Genomic DNA, 23,256 nt, shown 5'->3' with positions numbered 1-23,256 from the left:
TAACTGTTTCACCTAATTTCATAGAGACAAACAAAGAAAGTTAAACAAAATGAGAAGACAGTGGAATATGTTTCAAATGAAAGAACAAGATAAAACCCTGAAAAAAGAAAACCCTAATGAAACAGAGATAAATAATTTACCTGATAAACAGTTCAAACCAATAGTAATAAGAATGCTAACTAAACTTGAAAAAGAATACATGACCAGAGTGAGATCTTCAACAAAAACTGGAAAATATAAAAAAGAACCAGTCAGAGCTGAATAATACAGTAACTGAAAGGAAAAACACACTAGAAGGAATTGACAGCAGACTTGGTGATACAGAAGAAAGCATAATTGATCTGGAAGGTAGAACAGTGGAAATCACCCAATCAGAACAGCAAAAAGAAAAACAAATTTAAGAAAATGAGGATAGGGTCTTCCCTGGTGGCGCAGTGGTTGAGAGTCCGCCTGCCAATGCAGGGGACACGGGTTCATGCCCCAGTCCGGGAAGATCCCACATGCTGCGGAGCGGCTGGGCCCGTGAGCCATGGCCGCTGAGCTGAGTCAGCACGTCCGGAGCCTGTGCTCCACAACGGGAGAGGCCACAACAGTGAGAGGCCTGCGTACCACAAAAAAAAAAAAAAAAAAAGAAAAAAAAAGAAAATGAGGATAGCTTAAGGCACCTCTGGGACAACATCAAGCATACTAACATTTACATTATAGGGTTCCCAGAAGAAGGAGAGAGAGAGAAAGGGGTAGAAAATGTATTTGATGAAATCACGGCTGAAAATTTCTCTAACCTGAAGAGGAAACAGATATCCAGGTAAAGGACGCACAGAGTCCCAAACAAGATGAACCCAAGAGACACACAAAAGACATATCATAATTAAAAGGGCAAAAGCTAAATATATGGAGAGAATTTTAAAGGCACCAAGAGAAAAACAAAGAGTCACATACAAGGGAACCCACATAAGGCCATCAGCTGATTTTTCAGCAGAAACTTTGCAGACCAGAAGGGAGTGGCATGATATATTTCAACTTCTAAAAGAAAAAAACCCTACAGGGCTTCCCTGGTGGCACAGTGGTTGAGGGTCCACTGGCCGATGGGGACACGGGTTCGTACCCCGGTCTGGGGGGATCCCACATGCCGCGGAGCAGCTGGGCCTGTGAGCCATGGCCACTGGGCCTGCGCATCCGGAGCCTGTGCTCCGCAACAGGAGAGGCCGCAGTGGTGAGAGGCCTGCATACCGCAAAAAAAAAAAAAAAACCCTACAAACTAGGATACTCTAACTAGCAAGGTTATCATTCAGAATTGAAGGAAAGATAAAGAATTTCCTGGACAGGCAAAAACTAAAAGAGTTCATCACTACTAAACCGACCTTAAAAGAAATGTTTAAAGGTCTTCTCTAAGTGGGAAAGGTAAAGCTACAAGAAGTAAGAATTTACAGGAAAGAATATCCGAATACTAAAGGCAAATAAATAGTAAAGGCTATGGATCAACCACTTAAATAAGCTAGTATGAAGATTAAAAGCCAAATATTGTAAAATTAAATATAACTACAAAAAAAACTGTTAACGGATAAACATGAAGATGTAAAATATGACGTCAAAAACACAAAACGTGGGGAGGGGAGTAAAAAATATAGATTTTTTAGAATGTGTTTGAAATTAAATGATTATCAGTTTAAAACATGTAGATATAAGTCAACACATATGAACTGTATGGTAAACAGAAATTTAAAACCTTCACAAAAACTAGAAAGAAAGGAACACAAGCATACCACTAAAGAAAATCATCAAACCACAAGAAAAAAGACTAAAATAAGAACAGAAAAGAACTACAAACACAATCAGAAAACAAGTAACAAAATGGCAGTAAGTACATACCTATCAATGTTCACTTTAAATGTCAATGAACTAAATGCTCCAATCAAAGACATAGGGTGGCCGGGCCAATTGGACATAAGAACAAGATCCATCTATTTGCTGCCTATAAGAGACACACTTCAGAGCTAAAGACACACGGAGACTGAAAGTGAAGGGATGTAAAATGATATTCCATGCAAACAGAGGTGAAAAGAAATCTGGGGTAGCAATACTAATATCAGACAAATCTGGGGTAGCAATACTAACATCAAACAAAGTCTATAACAAAAGACAAAGGACGGCATTATATAATGATAAAGGTGTCACTACAAAAAGAGAATGTAACATTTGTTAACATATATTCACCTAATATAGGAGCACCTAAATATATAAAGCAAATACTAACAGACATAAAGGGAGAAGCTGAAAATTATACAATAATAGTAACACCCCACTTACATCAATGGACTGATCATCCAGACAGAAAACCAATAAGGAAAAGTTGCCTTAAGTGATATATTAGTCCAGTTGGACTTAGATATATACAGGACCTTCCATCTAAAAATAGCAGAATATTCTTTCTTTTCAAGTACACTTGGAAGATTACTAGGATAGATCACATGCCACAAAACAAGTCTCAACAAACTTAAGAGGATAGAAATTATATCAAGCATTTTTTTCTGACCACAACTGTATGAAACTAGAAATCAATTACAGGAAAAAAATGGGAAAAACATAAACAAGTAGAGACTAAACATGTTACTAAAGAACTAATGGGTCAACAAAGAAATCAAAGAGGAAATGAGAAAATACTTTGAGAAAAATAAAAATAAAAACACATCTTTCTAAAATCTATGGAAAGCACCAAAAGCAGTTCTAAGAGGGAAATTTATAGCAGTACAGGCCTACCTCAAGAAAGAAGAAAAATTTCAAATAAACAACATAACCTACCATATAAAGTAATTAGAAAAGGAAGAATAAAGCCCAAAGTCAGCAGAAGGGAGGAAATAATAAAGATCAGAATGGAAATAAATAAAAGAGGGACCAAAAAAGACAAGAAAAGATCAATGAAACCAAGAGCTGTTATTTTGAAAAAATAAACAAAATTGATATGCATTTTAGCCAGGCTCATTAAGAAAAATAGAGAAAGGACTCAAATAAACAAAACTAGAAATGACAGAGGAGAAATTATACCTTATGTCTCAAAGACACAAAATATCATAAGAGAATACTATGAGCAGTTATGTACCAACAAATTGGACAACCCAGAAGAAAAGGACAAATTTCTAGGAACATACAATCTTACAAGACTGAATCAAGAAGAAACTGACAATCTGAATAGACTGATCACTAGTATTGAAATTGAATTAGTAATCAAAAACTTCCATAAAACAAAATTCTAAGAACTGACAGCTTCACAGGGGAATTCTTTCAAACATGTAAAGAAAAGCTAATACCTATTCTTCTCAAATTATTCCCAAAAATTGAAGAGGAGGGAACACTCCAAAACTCATTATATGAGGCCACCATTATCATGAAACACTACAAAAAAAGAAAATTAAAGGCCTATAAATCTGATGAATATAGATGCAAACATCCTCAACAAAATATTAACAAACCAAATTCAACAATTTGTGAAAAGGATCAGACACCATGATCAAGTGTGATTTATTTCAAGGATATAAGGATGATTCAATATCCATAAATCAGTCAATATGATATATCACATTAACAAAATGATAAAAATCACATTATCATCTCAATAGATGCAGAAATAGAATTTGACAAAATTCAACATCCATTCATGCTAAAAACTCTCATTAAAGTTGGTATAGAGGGGACATATCTCAATATAATAAAGGCCACTTATGAGAAGCCCACAGCTAACGTCATGCTCAACTGAAAGCTTTTCCTTTAAACTCAGGAACATGACAAGGATGCCCACTCTCACCACTTCTATTTAACTTAGTATTGGAAGTCCTAGCCACAGCAAGCAGACAAGAAAAGAAATAAAAGACAACCAAATTGGAAGCAAAGATGTGAAACTGTCACTATTTGCAGATGACATGATACTATACATAGAAAATGCTAATGTCTCCACAAAAAAAACATGAGAATCAATAAATTAATTCAGTAAATTTGCAGGATACAAGATTAATAAACAGAAATCTGTTACTTTTCTAATAAAGAAATATCAGAAAGAGAAAGCAAGAAAACAATTCCCTTTAAAAATCACACCAAAAATACCAAAAAAGTAATAATAATAAACTTAACTAAGGAGGTGAAAGACCTATACTTTGAAAACTATAAAACACTGATGAAGGAAATTGAAGATGATACAAAGAAATGGAAAGATATCCCATGATCATGGATTAGAATAATTAATATTGTTAAAATATCCATACTACCCCAAACAATCTATAGATTTAATGCAATCCCTATCAGAATGCACAAACTAGGACAAATAATCCTAAAATTTATATAGAATACCAAAAGACCCTGAATAGTCAAAGCAATCTTGATAACAAAGAACAAAGCTGGAGGTATCATGTTCCCTGACTTCAAACTATACTACAAAGCTACAGTAATCAAAACAGTATTGTAGTGGCATAAAAACAGACAATTAGATCAATGGAATAGAACAGAGAGCCCAGAAATAAACCCACACACTTATGGTCAATTAACCTATGACCAAACAGGCAAAAATATACATTGGGGAAAATACAGTCTCTTCAATAAGTGGTGCTGGGAAAACTGGACAGAAACATGTAAAAGAATGACATTAGAATATTTTTCTCAAATAATATACAAAAATAAACCCAAAGTGAGTTAAAGACCTAAATGTAAGACCTGAACCATAAAACGCCCAGGAGAGAACATAGGCAGAACAGTCTTTGACATAAATTATAGAAATATTTTTTTGATCTGCTTCCTCAGGCAAAGGAAACAAAAGCAAAAATTAATAAATGGGACGATTAAACTCTAAAGCTTTAGCACAGCAAGGGAAACTATTAACAAAATGAAAGACAGGTTACAGAATGGCAGAAAACATTTGCAAATTATATGACCAACAAGGGGTTAATATCACAAATATACAAACAGTTCTTAAAAGCTCAGTATCAAACAAAAAAAACCCTCAATTATAAAATGGGCAGAAGACCTGAATAGACATTTTCCCAAAGAAGACATACAGGTGGCCAACAGGCACTTGAAAAGATGCTCAACTTTGCTAAACATCAGAGAAATGCAAATCAAAACCACAATGAGATATTATTTCACACCTATCAGAATGGCTATCATCAAAAAGACCACAATTAACAAATGTTTGTAAGGATGTGCAGAAACGGGAACTCTCCTACACTGTTGGTGGGAATATAAATTGGTGTAGCAACTGTAGAAAACAGTATGGAAGTACCTCAAAAAAAAAAAAAACTAAAATAGAACAACCATATAATCCAGAAATTCCACTCCTTGGTATATACACTTAGAAAGCGAAAATACTGATTTGAGAAGATATATGTACCCCAATGTTCATAGCAGCATTATTTACAATAGCCAATATATGGAAATAACCTAAGTGTCCATCAACAGATAAATGGATAAAGAAGTTGTGGTATGTGTACATATATATGTATACACTATATATACATATATATACCTATGCACGCGTGCACACACACACACACACACACACGTGCACATGCATACACTGGATTACTACTCAGCCATAAAACAGAATGAAATTTTTCCATTTGCAACAACATGGATGGACCTGGAGGGCATTATGCTTAGTGAAGTAAGTCAGGCAGAGACAAGTCGTCTATGTTATCACTATACGTGGGATCTAAAAAATACAATAAACAAATGTATAAAACAAAACAGAAACAGACTCCAAGATATAGAGAACTAGTGGTTACCAGTGGGGAGAGGGAAGGGGGAAATGGCAAGATGGTGTAAGGGATTAAGAAGTAGAAGCTACTATGTATAAAATTTAAAAACCTGTAAGGATATATTGTATAGCACAGGGAATAAAGCCAATATTTTATAATAAATGGAGTGTAATTAACAAAAATATTGAATCATGATTTGGTAAACCTGAAACAATAATATAAAATTGTAAATTGGCAATAGTTCAATTTTTTAAAAGTTTCTTCACATAAAAAAGACATTTATTAAGAGAGTAGAATTTAATATTCTCACTCCCCCAAAAAAAACAAATATATGAGGTAATGGATATGTTGACTTGCTGAGGGGTATCCTTTCTCACTGTATACACATATCAAACCATCATGTGGTATACTTAAATCCTACAATTTTATTTGTTAATTATACCTCAATAAAATCTAAAAACATAAGAGGCATGCTGATTCAAGTATGGAGATAGCATGAAGCTAAAAGTGATAGTACTAGTTCTGTGAAAAATGCCAGTGGTAGTTTGATAGGGATTGCATTGAATCTGTAGATTGCTTTGGGTGGTATAGTCATTTTCACAATGTTGATTCTTCCAATCCAAGAACATGGTATATCTCTCCATCTGTTTGTATCATCTTTAATTTCTTTCATCAGTGTCTTATAATTTTCTGCATACAGGTCTTTTATCTCCTTAGGTAGGTTTATTCTTAGATATTTTATTCTTTTTGTTGCAATGGTAAATGGGAGTGTTTTCTTATTTCACTTTCAAACTACCACTAGCATTTTTCACAGAACTAGAACAAAAAATTTCACAATTTGTATGGAAACACAAAAGACCCCAAATAGCCAAAGCAATCTTCAGAAAGAAAAACGGAGCTGGAGGAAGCAGGCTCCCTGACTTCAGACTACACTACAAAGCTACAATAATCAAGACAGTATGGTACTGGCACAAAATCAGAAATATAGATCAATGGAACAGGATAGAAATCCCAGAGATAAACCCACACACATATGGTCACCTTATCTTTGATAAAGGAGGCAAGAATATACAGTGGAGAAAAGACAGCCTCTTCAATAAGTGGTGCTGGGAAAACTAGACAGCTACATGTAAAAGAATGAAATTGGAACACTCCCTAACACCATACACAAAAATAAACTCAAAATGGCTTAAAGACCTAAATGTAAGGCCAGAAACTATCAAACTCCTAGAGGAAAACATAGGCAGAACACTCTATGACATAAATCACAGCAAGATCCTTTTTGACCCACCTCCTAGAGAAATGGAAATAAAACCAAAAATAAACAAATGGGACCTAATGAAACTTAAAAGCTTTTGCACAGCAAAGGAAACCATAAACAAGACCAAAAGACAACCCTCAGAATGGGAGAAAATATTTGAAAATGAAGCAACTGACAAAGGACTTATCTCCAAAATTTACAAGCAGCTCATGCAGCTCAATATCAAAAAAACAAACAACCCAGTCCAAAAATGGGCAGAAGACCTAAATAGACATTTCTCCAAAGAAGAGATACAGATTGCCAACAAACACATGAAAGAATGTTCAACATCATTAATCATTAGAGAAAGGCAAATCAAAACTACAATGAGATATCATCTCACACCAGTCAGAATGGCCATCATCAAAAAATCTACAACAATAAATGCTGGAGAAGGTGTGGAGAAAAAGGAACCCTCTTGCACTGTTGGTGGGAATATAAATTGATACAGCCACTATGGAGAACAGCATGGAGGTTCCTTAAAAAACTAAAAATAGAACTACCATACGACCCAGCAATCCCACTACTGGGCATATACCCTGAGAAAAACATAATTCAAAAAGAGTCATGTACCACAATGTTCATTGCGGCTCTATTTACAATAGCCAGGACATGGAAGCAACCTAAGTGTCCATCAACAGATGAATGGATAAAGAAGATGTGGCACATATATACAATGGAATATTACTCAGCCATAAAGAGAAACGAAATTGAGTTATTTGTAGTGAGGTGGATGGACCTAGAGTCTGTCATACAGAGTGAAGTGAGTCAGAAAGAGAAGAACAAATACCGTATGCTAACACATATATATGGAATTTAAAAAAAAAATGGTCACGAAGAACCTAGGGGTTAGATGGGAATAAAGACACAGACCTACTAGAGAATAGACTTGAGGGTATGGGTAGGGTGAAGGGTAAGCTGGGACAAAGTGTGAGAGTGGCATGGAGAAATATACACTACCGAATGTAAAATTGAGAGCTAGTGGGAAGCAGCCACATAGCACAGGGAGGTCAGCTCGATTCTTTGTGACCATGCAGAGGGTTGGGATACGCAGGGTGGGAGGGAGGGAGACGCAAGAGGGAAGAGATATGGGGATATATGTATACGTATAACTGATTCATTTTGTTATAAAGCAGAAACTAACACACCATTGTAAAGCAATTATACTCCAATAAAGATGTTAAAAAATAAAATAAAATAAAAAACTAAAAGTGATAGTAATACACTGAACTTTTAGGATTTCAAAAGTTTTATGTAGGTTGAAATGATTAGAGTTAAACATATAGAATGAAATTTAATAAGGATAAATAGGGAAAATCATGCATTAATGTTTAAAAATAAATGCCATAGTACATCGGATTGAGGCAATTGGCTGGTCAATAGTCATGAGAAAAAGATCTGGTGGATTTTACTTGATAAAAAGCTCAGAGTAATCCAAGGGGGTAATGTCATCACCAAGTAGGCTAATTCTGTTTTAGGCTACATTAGTCCCTGTTTTACCATGAGGTAACTAGAACATGTCCTGAGTATTATGCTCACTTCTAGAAAGCACACTTTAGGTTGGATATTAATAAACCAGTGAGGTCTCCAGAGCAGCATTTCCCAATCTGGTCTATGTGTTACTTACATTCCAACTGAGATCTTAATAGGTGTTTTGGGGGAAGAAACGTCCCATGGTCACCAAAGACTACATACTAAAACTTCATCCTATATATTCATAATTATCATTAACATATCAAGGAATTTGTGTAGTCCTGCATTAAAAACCTAAGTGAAGCTAAATGATATAAATATGTATTAAGAGAATGTAAAAGAAACAATAGAAAACTATTAAAATCAATAAGTCAATACAACAACGTCTCTGGATAGAAAGGCAAATATAAAACCAATCATGGGCTTCCCTGGTGGTGCAGTGGTTACAAATCTCCCTGCCAATACAGGGGACACAGGTTCGAGCCCTCATCTGGAAAGATCCCATGCGCCACAGAGCCACAAAGTCCTTGTGCCACAACTACTGAGCCTGCGCTCTACAGCCCGAGAGCCACAACTACTGAGCCTGCATGCCACAACTACTGAAGCCCAGGTGCCTAGAGCCCATGCTCCGCAACAAGAGAAGCCACCACAATGAGAAGCCTGAGCACCACAATGAAGAGTAGCCTCCACTCACCACAACTAGAGAAAGCCCATGCACAGCAACAAAGACCCAATGCAGCCAAAAATAAATAAAATAAATTAATTTTTAAAAATAATAAAACCAATCATATTTCTACACAGCAGTAACAAAATTTAAAAATAAAAATCAAGGGGCTTCCCTGGTGGCACAGTGGTTGAGAGTCCGATGCAGGGGACACGGGTTCGTGCCCCAGTCTGGGAAGATCCCACATGCCGCGGAGCGGCTGGGCCCATGAGACATGGCCACTGAGCCTGCATGTCTGGAGCCTGTGCTCCGCAACGGGAGAGGCCACAACAGTGAGAGGCCCGTGTACCGCGAAAAATAAAAAATAAAAAAAAGAATAAATAAATAAAAATCAAGTCTCAAGGCATTGATTAATCAAAAATATGCAAGACCACCAAAATGAAAATGCCAAAACATTATTGAGAGAAATTAAAGGAGAACAAAATGAATGGAGAAATATATCATGTTCATCATTTAGAAGGTTTAGTATTATAATTTTTTAAATTCCTCAAGTTAACCTATAGACTCAAGGCAAAGTCAATTCCAGATTTTATTAGAAAATGATAAGCTGATTCTAAAAGTTATCTAGAAATGCAAAGGGCCAAGAATAGCCAAGACAATCTTTAAGAAGAACAAAGCTGGAGGACTTATACTACCAGATCTCAAACCTATCTATAATATAAAGTAATTAATATACAAGTGGCATTTATCATGAGAATGAAGGTTGGTTTAAACATTTGAAAATCAATGTAATTCACCATATTAAAAAAATTTTTTTAAGTCATAGAATCAACTCAATAGACACAGTAAGAGCATTTGAAAAATTGCAATATTCATTCTCATTAAAAATTTTCAAAACCAGAGTAGAAGAGAACTTCCTGAACTTGATAAAATGCATCTAAGAAAAACTTACACCTAACATCATACTTTATGGTGAAAGACTGGAAGCTTTCTCTGTAAGATCAAAAACAGACAATGGTGTCTGTTTTCATCTTTTCTGTTCAACATTATATGTGAGGTTTAGTCAGTGCACTAAAATAAGAGAAAAAAACCAGTGCATCCATATAGCACAGGAAGAATTAAAACTTTCTTCTCATATGACATAATCATCTAGGTATATAATCTGATGAAATCTTTAAAAAATGTTACTAGAAATTCCATTTCTGGCATGAAAGCATGACAAGCTCTGCAGACTTGCTCCTCAGTGAAATTTGCAAAATGTATTTTAAAAACTCCAATTTACAGTTTCTGGAAATGGTCCTAAGGGCATACAACAAAAGAAAAGTAAACTATTTATTAAAGAAAATCAACTAAAACTCAGTAAGGAAATCAAGAGTCCAGAATATTTAAAACAAGAATTGTTCCCACCCTCCCCCTTCCCAGATCAGTCTGAAGGAAACTGTACTCCAGACTGGTGCAGCCCAGAAAGAACACAGGCCTCTCTCTTCTCCCAGCTCCCACTTAGAGGGCTATCTTCCTGGGAGCGGCAAGACACCAGCATTTCTCATCCTAGAGCAAGCTACCTATTGTTATGGCTAAATTCTGGGCAAGTTTGGCTGAGAGGTAGGAAATCCCTTCATCCTCCCAGCCCCCATTCATGGAATCTAGACTCTAACTTGGGCATGGCACTGCTGAGGTTACTGTGCCCTGAAGTGCCCTTGATCTGGTTCATGGGGCAGTGGTCCATGCTGGAAAAGGCAAGCTGAGGAGACCTGGAGCTGCTGTCAACCCCAGGCATGGGGACTTGATTTAAGGTTAGTCTTTTCTAAAACAGTTATCTAGTATTATAAGTTTTCTTTAATTTAGCACTACTTTATACCATGTTTTTAATTTTGTTTAATTGAAAAGGTTTTAAATTTTTCTTTTGAGTTCTTCTTTGACTTATATTTTATTTAGAAGTATATTATTTAGTTCGCAAGTACTTGGAGATTTTCCAGATATATCTGTTTTTAATTTCTAATTTTATTCCTTTTGGCCAGAGAACATACTTTGTATACTGTGAATTCTTTTAATTTTTTACAACAAAGAATATGGTCTATCTTGGTAAATGTTGTAGGTTCAGTTGAAAAGAAGGTGTATTCTGCTGCTGTTTGTTGGAGTGTTCTACAAATGACAATTAAGTCAAGTTGGTTGACAATGGTTCCTCTTTCTGCTACATTTACTTATTTTCTGTCTACTCGTTATATTGTTTATTGAGAGAGGAGTGTTAAAATCTCTAACTATAATTATAGATCATCTCTTTTTCCTTTCAGTTTCCTGTTTTTGCTTCATGTCTATGATTAGGTGCATAAATACTTAGGATTGTTATGTACTCTTTTCTTTCTCTTTATATTGGAGCATAGTTTATTAACAATGTTGTGTTAGTTTCAGGTGTACAGCAAGGTGATTCAGTTATACATATACATGTATCTATTCTTTTTCAAATTCTTTTCCCATTTCATTTATTGCAGAATATTGAGCAGAGTTCCCTGTGCTATACAGTAGGTCCTTATTGGTTATCTATTTTACATATAGTAGTGTGTACATGTCAATCCCAAACTCCCAATCTATCCCTCTCCCCCACCCTTTCCCCCTGGTACAAAACCTTAAGTTTGTTCTCTAAGTCTGTGAGTCTGTTTCTGTTTTGTAAATAAGTTCATTTGTATCATTTTTTTTAGATTCTGCATATAAGCGATATCATATATTTGTCTTTCTCTGTCTGTCTTTAAAGTGGGTTTCTCTCAGGGACCAATTGTGGGTCTTTCTTTTTATCTATTTTGACCATCTCTGCCTTTTAAAATAGATGTTTAGACTATTTATATTTAATGTGATGATTAATATGGTTGCTATTGGTTTTCCATGTGTTTCATCTATTCTTTGTTACATTTTTCTCTTTTTCTGCCTTCCTATTGATTTTATAAACGTTCTTGCTTTATTAGCTATAATTTTTAAGTTCTACAGTGCACATTCTTAATTTATTACAATCTACCTACAAGTAATATATCATATCACATCATGTGCAGTGTATTTCCATTTCATCTTCTGGCCTTTGTGCTATTGTTGTCATACATTTTCCTCACATATACATTATAAACCACACAATACAATGTTATTATTTTTGCTTTAGGTAGTTATTTATTAAAGATATCTAGAAAAAAAGAGACATATTTACCCACATATTTTCCATTTTTGTTGCTCTTCCTTCCTTTTTATACATCCATTTTAATTTTATTTACTTATTTATTTATTTTAATTTTGTTCTATTCTATTCTATTCGGCTGCACTGAGTCTTAGTTCTGGCATATGGGCTCTTAGTTGTGGCATGAGGGGTCTAGTTCCCTGACCCAGTATTGAACCTGGGCACCCTGCATTGGGAGCATGGAGTTTTAACCACTGGACTAACAGGGAAGTCCTATAGATCCATATTTCTATCTAGCATCATTTTCCTTCTGCCTGACACATTTCCCTTAACATTTCTTGCAGTACAGACCTGCTGGTGATGAATTTTTTAGCCTCTATATGTCAGAAAATGTATTTATTTTACCTATGTTTTTAAAATATATTATCTCTGGTACAGAATTCTAGATTGACATTTTTAGTATTTTAAAGCTGTTGCTAACTACCTTCTTGCTTCCCTGTTTCTGACAAGAAGCCTGCTGTCTTTCTAAAATTTTTCCCTGTGTATATAAATGTTCTGTTTCACTATGTTTGCTTTTAAGATTTTCTCTTTATCACTAGTTCTAAGCAATTTGATAATTTCCCTTGGTGTAATTTTCTTCATGTTTCTTATTTGTTGAACTTGGTTTGGGCAGATTATAATTTTCATCAAATTTAGAATATTTTTTGACTAGATTTTCTTCAAAGACATTTTCTGCCTCTCCCTTCAGATAATCCAGTTACACTTATATTAGGCCACTTGAAGCTATCCCACAGTGCACTGATGTCCTGTTCACTTTTTCAGTCTTTTCTTCCCTCTGTGTTTCATTTTTGCTAGCTACCATTGCTATGTCTTCAAGCTCATCAATCTTTTCTTCCTCAGTGTCTAATCTGTTGTTAGTCTCATCTGGTATATATTTCACCTCAGATATTGTGCTTTTTATACCTAGAAGTTCAATTTGTTTTTGTTTTTTTAACTTACATGTCTCTACTCAACATGCTCATATTTTCCTATACTTTTGAACATATGGAATTTAGACATATCTATTTTAATATACTTATCTACTAATTAATCTGTGTCATTTATGCATCTGTTTTTATTGATTGGTTATTCTGCCTTTTGGGGTTGTATTTTCTTGCTTCTTTACATGTCTGGTAATTTTTGACTACATACCAGCCATTGTACATTCACCTTGTGTAAATATTCTTAAACTTTGTTCTGAGATAATGTTCTGAAAACATTTTGATATTTACCTTTCAAGCTTGCTTTTAAGCTTTGTTAGTTGGGACCAGAACAGCCTTTGTTTGGGGATGGTTTTGCCATGCCACTGAAGCCATATTCTTCTGAGTACCCTACCCTAACCCCATATGTTGCAAGTTTTTCCACTCTGGTTGGTAGGAACACAAGTTATTCCCAACCCTATTATTCCATCTGCTGTTGTCCAGTGGTCCTTTCCTTAACCTTGGGCTGTTTCCTTATATGCATGAGCTGAGCAGTACTTACCTGAAAACTTGAGGGAAATTCTCAGCAGATTTCTGGATCTTTCCCTCTGCACAACTCTCACTTCTCCATGCACCTCTTGCTTCTTCTCTGCCCTACAAGTTTTAGCCATCTTGGCCACCCCAAATTCAAAACTCTTTCTCATCAACTGAGGGAGTCCACCAGGCACTATGTGGATTCTCCCTCCCTACACTGCAGCCTGAAATTTATAGAGGCAGTAAGGTGATATAATCCTACGGCTCAGCTTGTTTGTTTCACTTCTTTCAAGAATCACTGTCCAGTGCTGCCTTTGTTCAATTTCTGATAACTACTATATACTATGTTTGTTCATTTCTTAGTTGTCTTTTAAGAAGATAAATCTGGTTCCTGTTACTCCATGTTAGCCAGAGCAAAAGGCTCCATGCATATTTTTCATGGGTACTCAAACTCTGAATGTCTACAACTAATTTCCACCTCCTTCCCCTACCTTCTTTGTTCCAACCAAACTCCAAAAGAAAGAGAATAAAACAAAATACTACTGTTCCTCCTCCAATATTCCTTCTTTTAGAAAATGGCACCACTCAGTCATCTAAACCAGGAACTTAGAGGTTATCATTTTCTCCTCCCTTTCCCCTAATCCCATAATTTAATCAGTCACCAAATTCTCTACATTCCCACAATCATCACCTTCATTCTGGACAACTGAAATCAATTTCTGACTGGTCTTCTCTTCCTCCAATACTGCCCTGTTCCAATCTATTATTTATACTAAAGCAACAGCCATATAGCCTTCATCTAAAAACAAACAACACCAAAAAAAGACCATGCAAACATATCTTTAACTTTAATTAATAAGTGAGTTTATTATAGTGGTATAGGTATAGTAATTCCAACACTATTCACTATTTTATGTATATTGTAGAATAAAACAAATTAGTAAATCAGTGAAGAATAATTTGTTCAACTGGAATTAGTGGTATCAATATAGACTCATTACACATGCACATACACATATATGTCTACATTTATACACATATTTGTATATATATCTATATGTATATAGATATGAATATATACAGGTGTGTGTATATGTATATGTGTAATTTTCTATTTTCTCAATTCTGTCCACTGAAAGGTCCTAGAAGCAAATGACACCCAGTAGCAATGAAAATATCTAGCACACAGAAGTTGGATTTTAAATATAATTTCCCACAAAAAAAGATCCTGTTTCTTCTTGGAAAAAATGATTGATTATAAGGCTGAATGAGGGAGAGTACAAGTTAAGTCTGGAATATACTGTGCCAAAAAGTGCTCAAAAATGAGAATATATCAAAAGTCAGCTTGAATAAGCTCCCACCAAGCAAACACAGGGAATTATGAACAAACATTGTAATCAAAATAGATAATAATATATAATAATATTAATGGATTACATTTCATTGAATAAAATAAGAATCCATCTGTTCATGCTGATAGTTACCTAATTAACTAAAGAGAAGGAAAGGGTTTTATTACAATAGAATATCATATAATAAATGTAGATAATTGGCAAAATTTGAATATGGACTACAGATTAGAAAATAGTATTATGTCAGGTCACATTTTCTGAATTTATAATTTCATTGTAATTTTATAAAATAACTTCTCTGTTCTAAGAAAATACACACTGAAGTATTTAGGGATAAAGGGTTATGATATCTGCATCTAATTCTCAAATGGTTCAGGAAAAAAACATAAATACATTGGTATACTTGCCCTTTCAATATGGTCCATGAGGTATTATAATGCATTTACTTCATTGCGATCATATTGCTGATCATACTAAACTGAGATCCCATCTAGCCATCAGATTTCTCCTCTTTGGAATATCAGGCTGATATGTGCTCAGGGTTTTTAGAACAAAGACATGTTTCCCAGCTGTTCCTGGGACACACCTGCCATCCAGGCAGGGACTGGTATTTTATTACCAGAAATGGGTGTGACCAAATGTTGTGGTTTAATACCCTATATGCATTTACCTAAGTGAAATTTGGAACCTTCCAAAACCAGACCAGAGAGATTGACCATTGAAATGAAGGATTAGAACTAATTTCCAGTGCTCAGAGGGAAGAAACTCAGCTTTACACTAACCTCATTGATCAAGACACTATTGAAGGTACCTTAAGAATCTTTTTAGATGACAATAGCCAAGAAGATCTTGAAACAATAACTGACCTCCAAGCCCAGGTCGCAGCCGGTTGTCATAGCCATCCAGAAGACGATCCAAGATTCTGGTGAATATAGTGATGTTGTCGGTGCTGTCATCAGGAATATCTGGAGCATGCTTCGGAGAGAGTCTGAGGCAGTGGAAAGAGACACAAAATAATAGTTCTTAATAGCAAACAATTAAATGTCTAACACTTTAATTCAAGAAAATGTCAATCAGTAGACTGGGCCAATTAAATAGCTTTGTACCACAACCAAACCAGCAAGCACTTTGGCATGAGCCAAACATACAGTCCAGCCCCAACCCAGCAGTGGAGAAACACCAGTAGAAATCTTGGACAGGATATCTGTGGGAATAATACATGGCATAAAGTTGATTTATCACATTTTGTTTCATGAACAAAAGGGCCTCCAAAAAAAAGGAAAATTTTGTTAACTTACCCCTTTTCTAGCCTAGAGAAACACAGGTTCACAGGACAACAGACCCAGAAAGACCTTTGAATTACATGTAATCTACCTATCTCTCACCCTATGGAGATAAGGCAACAAAGCAATAGCAGTCCATTAAATGTTAAAGCTACCAGAACTCTTAAGAGATTCCTAATCTCTTTCATTTCATACATGGGGAAATAAGCTCAGAGAGAACACCAAATTTGCCCACAGTCATATTGCTAGTGAGGGTCAGAGATAGAACTATAATCCAAATTTTCTGATTTTCTAGAGACCCTCAGCTACCTTCTGCTTATCCAGTGTGGATGCCTTCTGCAAGCCTTTCCAAGCAGTAGGCACTTTACTAATCACCTAATCAGGCCGAGGCTGTGACTAATGCTTTCACTTTATGAGGAGGGGCTTGGTGTGGTTTGACGGGACTAGAAATAAAGGCCCTGGGTAGTTTTGGGGAAAGAGAGATATAGTGAAGGAAATGGCTGTTGCCAAGGGTCAAGAAGCATGGTGTAGAATCAAGTAATAATCTAGAAGTCAGGAATCCTACATCCTAGGGCCAGCTGTATTCGTGATTTGGAGTAGACAATTAAGCAAATTATAGTCCTATAGGTCTCAGTTTTACCCATTCTTACTTTGGACCCAGAAGGTTGCCATTAATAGATATATAATAACTATTCATAGCATCCAGTTAATCGGGGCAATAAGAGACAGGTTAACAGTTAGAAGGAATCTTGAGAGGCAGTCAATATGTCTTCCTGCCAAAATAGTAGGCACATCTGAATTGAATAGTTCTTACTCTAAACTGCCACTCCCTGGCTGATAAACTTTGAAAAGTCATTTTGAATCCAAATTCCTTAGTTCATAAACCGAATTCAATTCACATAATCATTCAATGCATCTTTAATGAGCATCAACTGTGTGTGTATAGAAAAACAACAGAGCAGAAAAAAAGGTTAAACAAGGTAATCGCTCCTCTGCTTACAAGTGTTCTGAGACACTCAAATGATAAAATATATACACGTGGAATGAAAAAGGTACCTAGGCCTAAAAAGTCTGGAGACATGAATTTGAATTTATTAGTTGAGTGACCTTAAGCAAGTCACATAACACCTCTAGTAATAGCCTTCTCATCTTTAAAATTAAAATAACTTCACTGATATGTTGTATCAATATTAAATAATGCATTAAAATTTCCAGACTTAATACTTAATATCTAGAAGTATTCAAAATTTGTTTTCTCTTTTGTAAAATAGTAGCTTATGTACTTGAATACATAATTCAAATGTAAATAGTCACAACAAAATATTGGCACCCCCATCAGCCAAAGCCATAAGGAAAGCTTTGGTCAAGAAGCACTGGAAACCAGTGAAGACTAGAGGTGATTGGCTGGTTTAGTGAAGAGTACCACAAGTGATACAGATACCTCATTTGGAAGGGGGAAGAAAGAAGGAAACTGTAGTGCAGAGCTAACTGACATCAATATGCTGAAGAGATAAAAACAGACACCCTGTCAGGTCTTGGCTCACATTTGACTTAATCACCAATGTTCTGAATCCATCTTACATGGGCTGTGGGGAGAGAGGCTACAGGAGCTCAACTGATTTTGTGAAAACCTCTTTCTCATTTTCCCTTAACTCTCACTGCAGGGAATCTTGACCCTGGTTAGCCTAGTTTGATTTCTGGGAAACAGGTCTATGAATTGAATGAAAAGCCAATTTTTTGATTACTGGAAGGGGATAAAAAGTAGAATCCTCACAGAGTCATAGCAAGCTATAAAGGGCTTCAGAGATATCTACTCCAGGTGGATTTATAGATGGGAACTGTAAAGTCCCTGAACATAAGTTTTAACCACACTGACTGTTAATGGAAAAGTTAAAATTTGGATCCAGAATTCCTGAATATAAAGCCAATATACTGTGCTGCCTCTCTTACTGAAATAATAATTTCCTTGATGATGCATTTCCATCCCTTTCTGACTCTGTGTTGATAGCAGCATTCTTCACTAATAAATTTTAAGTCAAAAATTAATGCAAAATATCATTCCAAAACAATTTTCAATAGATTTCTCTATGATTTTGCACTTGATTCCTGATAAATTTTCCTTCTTCTGTGGTCAATTATTGCAGGGGGAGCTGGAATCTTATTTAATCTAGAACCCAAGTTAGAACTCTCTTCTTAAATAACTGAAGTGCAACAAGCTGAAGATTCTGTAGTTTGTACCCATCCAAAATAGTCTGGGGGAACAACAAAGAATCATAGTATGTCAGGATTATGGAGGACCTTAGAGGCCATATAATTATTTCCCTTCATTTTACAGATGGACAACCTAAGACACCAACAAAAGAAAGGGATTGTTTAAAGCCACATGCTTATTAAGTTGATGAGACTGATGCAATAACCATGCTTGTTTTGCCTTATATCTGTCATTACTGGCTGGACTAAATATGATATTAATAATGCATCATTTAAAATGAAAATGATGTTACTAATACAGTATCTATAGGTTAGGCAAGTTTAGTCATTTTTTTAGTCTTAAAAATGGAATAGTGGTAAATCCAAAGAACTAGGGTCAAATGAACAGAGTTTTAGTCCTGAATCTGCCACTAACTGATCATGTGAACTATTTCCTTGCATGTGAAACAGAGATAATTCCCCAACTTACAATGCTTTCGGAAGAAATAAGTAAATAAGATAATAAACCATAAAATTGCTTTGTAAATGGTAAGGCTCAACATACATTGAGGTTGATCATTCCTTTTCCCCCAAAGTCCTGAAAATGTAATGAGACACCTTTGAAAGACATGCACTTCTATGCTATGGGAAAAGTTAAGCTCACCGAGTGATTAAGTTCAGGGTAAGTAATAAGTAATAGTATTAGTTCAACTACATTGAGGAAGGACCCTGATGTGTTTATGTCAGGGGGAAGCAGAAGAGGCACAGATGTGGAGTTGCTGATACAGTTCATAAAACAACCTAAAGAGAGGATAAATTTACTTCATTAAAAGGATGGCATTTTCCCTAATACTGTATATCTCCTGGGGGAGAACAGATTTTAAAAATAAAGAAAATCCAAAATTACTATGCAGAAGGTAATGTCAACAAGATGGAGAGGTCTCAAAGCTCGTCTCCCCCTTACACACACACACACACACACACACACACACACACACACAAATCCATAAGAACAATAAATAACTACAAACTGAAGAAAACAGCTAAGGGAAAGCTCTAGAAAACAAAGAAACAGTAGCAAAAACCTGAAGAGCTCAAAAATCAAGGATGGCCACATAGAAAAGTACAGGAAGCATGCTACCTATGTCACCTCATCTCCCAGTCAGGACCTGCTCTGCACCTGGAAGAATCACCTCTGAGGAAGTTCACCACACAGGGAGAAGGAGGGCAGGAGAACCCCAGCAAAAAGCCTCACCACTGTGGACATTTGCAGCTTTTGCTACAGAGGTCTCCCACAGTCTTTCCTGATTCTGATGTCAGTTGATGAAATGGAGTGGCCCCCTCTACATCTCTACTCCCTGGAGCTGTCACTGAGGTGAGACTTGCCCTCAGGGTCCCCAGCTGCTGCTGTGCCCCACTCTTAGAAATCAGATGCCACAGCATCTTGCCATATACGAGATTGGAACTGCCTCTGCTCTTCACCCTCCCCTGGCCACAGTCAAGGCTTTGTCCCACCTTCACCAGGAAAGCCTCTTCTGCCCTGGCCTAGCCTCATTGGTTATAAGTCACACTATGGCTGCCATTATCCAGGCTTTGCTGCTGCTGCCCTGAGTCCCACCCACCAGGTTCCAGGACAAGGCTCTGAATCATCATTGCCAGTGGGGCTAAAATTGCCCTAAGCCCCACCTCTTGGGTCCCAAGTCACTCTTAGACCTCCATTATCAGGGTCCTGATGCTGCCATCTGGGACCCACCCACTACATTCCAGGTTGTGGCTCTGGGTCTTCATTGCATGGGATGCGGCTGCTGCCCTGGGCCACACATCCCAATCCGAGGTCAAGACTCTGAACTGTCATTGCTGAGGTGGACTCCACTGCCCTGAACCCTGAACTCTGGATTCCAGGTTGTGTCTCTGGCCCATCACTGCTGAAACCAGGCTACCTCTACCCTGAGCTCTCCACCAACCCCCATCCCAGATCAACGCTTTGAAACATCATTCCCAGGTGTGTTATCACTGACCTGAGCTCTCCCCTCAGGTTTCAGGTTAGGGCTCTGACACATAATAGCTGGGACTAGGTAGCCACTTCCCTGAGCCCCATCCCCTGGGTTCCAGGTCACAGCTCTGACCATCATTGCCAGCACTGTGCTGCCATTGTCCTGTGCCCAGGTCCCTGGATCCCAACACATAGCTTTAACAGACTACTACCAGAGTTGTGTTACTGCTCTCCTGCAACTTCCCCCTGGGGCCAGAGTTGAAACTTTGACCCACCATCCCCAGGCTATGCTACTACTGTACCCTGGCCCCTGGGCTCAAGCCACCATTGTACCTTGTCATCCCATGGCTTGTGGAACTGCTGCATTCTGCCCTCTCCCTACCAGCCAGAGTCACAGCGGTGAGCCCCTGAGACCCAGGTACTGGTTCCATGGGATATCTACACATGCCCACATCCTAGAAACCAGTGATATAGCTGCAGCAAGTGCACCTGTGCTCCAGGACCCAGGTGCTGTGTTAGTTCCATGTGCACTGGATCCTCGGGCATTAGCTCTGAGGGCTCTATGTGTCAGCATGCCAGACCAGGCATTGAGAAGGATCTCCTCAGGTAGAACACCCTCCCATGGGCAAAAAAATAAGGGGTGAGAACAGAAAGACCCCAGTAGCCTTAGCCTCTGAAGATTCCAATAGCCCTATCTGCCATTGCCACCTGCAGGTCCTCTGCAGCCTTGGCCACAGAAGACACCCACAGTCTGGCCAATGGCAATGTCTGCCAATGGAGCAGCATGGAGACTACGCCACTGTGCCTCCCCAGGAACCAAGGATTCTGCATCCCACCCAGCTGGTGCCTTTTAAAGCTACCTCCAAGTGAAAGTCTTTCACTACTGTAGCCAGTCCAAAAAGAATGGAAGAGGTGAGTGCACCCTTAAATGCACAGACATCAGTACAAACCAATCATAAACATGAAAATGTAAGGAAATGTGATACCACTAAAGGAACAAAATAATACTCCAATAACTGACCCCAAAGAAATGGAGATCTGTGAGTTATCTGAAAAAGAGTTCAAAATATAAAGAACTCCTACATGCCAATTAGAAAAAGAGAAACAGCTCAATTGAAAATGGGCAAGGGATAAGAACACATGGTTCATGAAAGAGGATCCAGAAATGTCAAGACACACAAGAAAAGCTGCTCAACGTTACTAGTAACTGGGAAGATGCAAGTTAAAACACCAAGGGGATTCATCTCATAGCCAGCATATGTGCAAAGGCTGAAAAGTTTGGTAATAGCAAATACTGGGGAACATGGAGGAACCAGGAATTATTCTGAGGGTCAGATGATGCAATTACTTCCAGGAGCAATTTGACAGGATCTAACGGAGTTAAAGATGTACAGTCCTTGTGACTCAGCAATTTCAAGTCCATTTGACTCTACTAGAAACCTTCTCGCCTGAGCATAAGGAGGAAAGTACCAAGTTTTCTCTACTGTACTGTTTTTTATGTTTTGTTTTGTTTTTTGCAGTATGTGGGCCTCTCACTGTGTGGCCTCTCCCATTGCGGAGCACAGGCTCTGGACACGCAGGCTCAATGGCCATGGCTCACGGGCCCAGCCACTCCGTGGCATGTGGGATCTTCCCAGACCGGGGCACGAACCCGTGTCCCCTGCATCAGCAGGCGGACTCTCAACCACTGCACCACCAGGGAAGCCCATACTGTGCTGTTTTAATTGCAAAACATAAATATGAAATAACGCTTGCTCAGTTAGAGAATGAAAGTGTAAACTCTGGCTTATGCATATGATCCTAGACAGCAATGAAAATGAGTAAATTAGATTGACATGTATTAAGCCAGATAAAGCCCAAAATCAAAAATCTGAATAACATATTGGGCTTCAAAAGGATATGTATAATTTGACATCATTGTACAATTTTAAAACTCATAAAAGTTTTATATTTTAGACATTTGTGAACTGTACATTGAGAAAAGTATAAAAATCCATATCTGCATAGTGTTCAATTATTATAAACTGAACCTCTATGTAACCAAATAACCAGAACCCCAAAAGCCCCTGTGCGTACTTTTCTAATCCAACCCAGCCCCTCCTGTTCCCCTATAGGTAACAACCAGCCTGAATTTTTGTGTGTATAATTAATAATAATAATTTTAAGGATGCTCAATGAGATTCAAGTGAACACAGATAGACAAATCAATGTACTCAGGAAAATAATACATGAACAAAATGAGAAACTCAACAAAGAAACAGAAACTTTTAAAAAATGAACCAAACAGAAGTTCTGAAGATGAATACAATGGATAAAATGAAAAATGCAATAGACAGCTTCAACAGTATGCTCAATCAGGCAGAAGAAAGAATCTGTGAGCTTGAAGACAGATAGTTTGATATTATCCAGTCAGAGGAGAATTAAACGAAAGAAATTAGAAATTAGAATGAAAAAAGTGCTGTATAGCTCAATATTTTGTAATAACCTAAATGGGAAAAGAACTTTAAAAAGAATAGATACAGGTATATGTATAACTGAATCACTTTGCTGTACACCCAAAACTAACACAACATTGTTAACCAGCTATACACCAATATAAAACAAAATTAAAAA

The 23,256-nt window shown here is 37.0% G+C and overlaps 1 protein-coding gene across 1 annotated transcript in view; it reads right to left on the bottom strand.

Moving 5' to 3' along the window:
- Nucleotides 1–23,256, bottom strand: part of GABRA3 (gamma-aminobutyric acid type A receptor subunit alpha3) — a 153,135-nt gene that overhangs the window by 109,028 nt on the left and 20,851 nt on the right. Inside the window, exon 2 of the mRNA XM_022561118.2 lies at nt 16,044–16,165. Within this exon, the coding sequence (XP_022416826.2) occupies nt 16,044–16,165 (122 nt within the window). The remainder of the gene's footprint in view (nt 1–16,043; nt 16,166–23,256) is intronic.

The sequence above is a fragment of the Delphinapterus leucas genome, chromosome X (genome assembly GCF_059928025.1).
Source record: "Delphinapterus leucas isolate spDelLeu-1000000601 "Yukka" chromosome X, BTC_Dleu_Yukka2, whole genome shotgun sequence".
NCBI lineage: Eukaryota > Metazoa > Chordata > Mammalia > Artiodactyla > Monodontidae > Delphinapterus > Delphinapterus leucas.
Note: the sequence above shows the minus strand (reverse complement) of the source record. Positions and strands in the feature narration are given on the sequence as shown.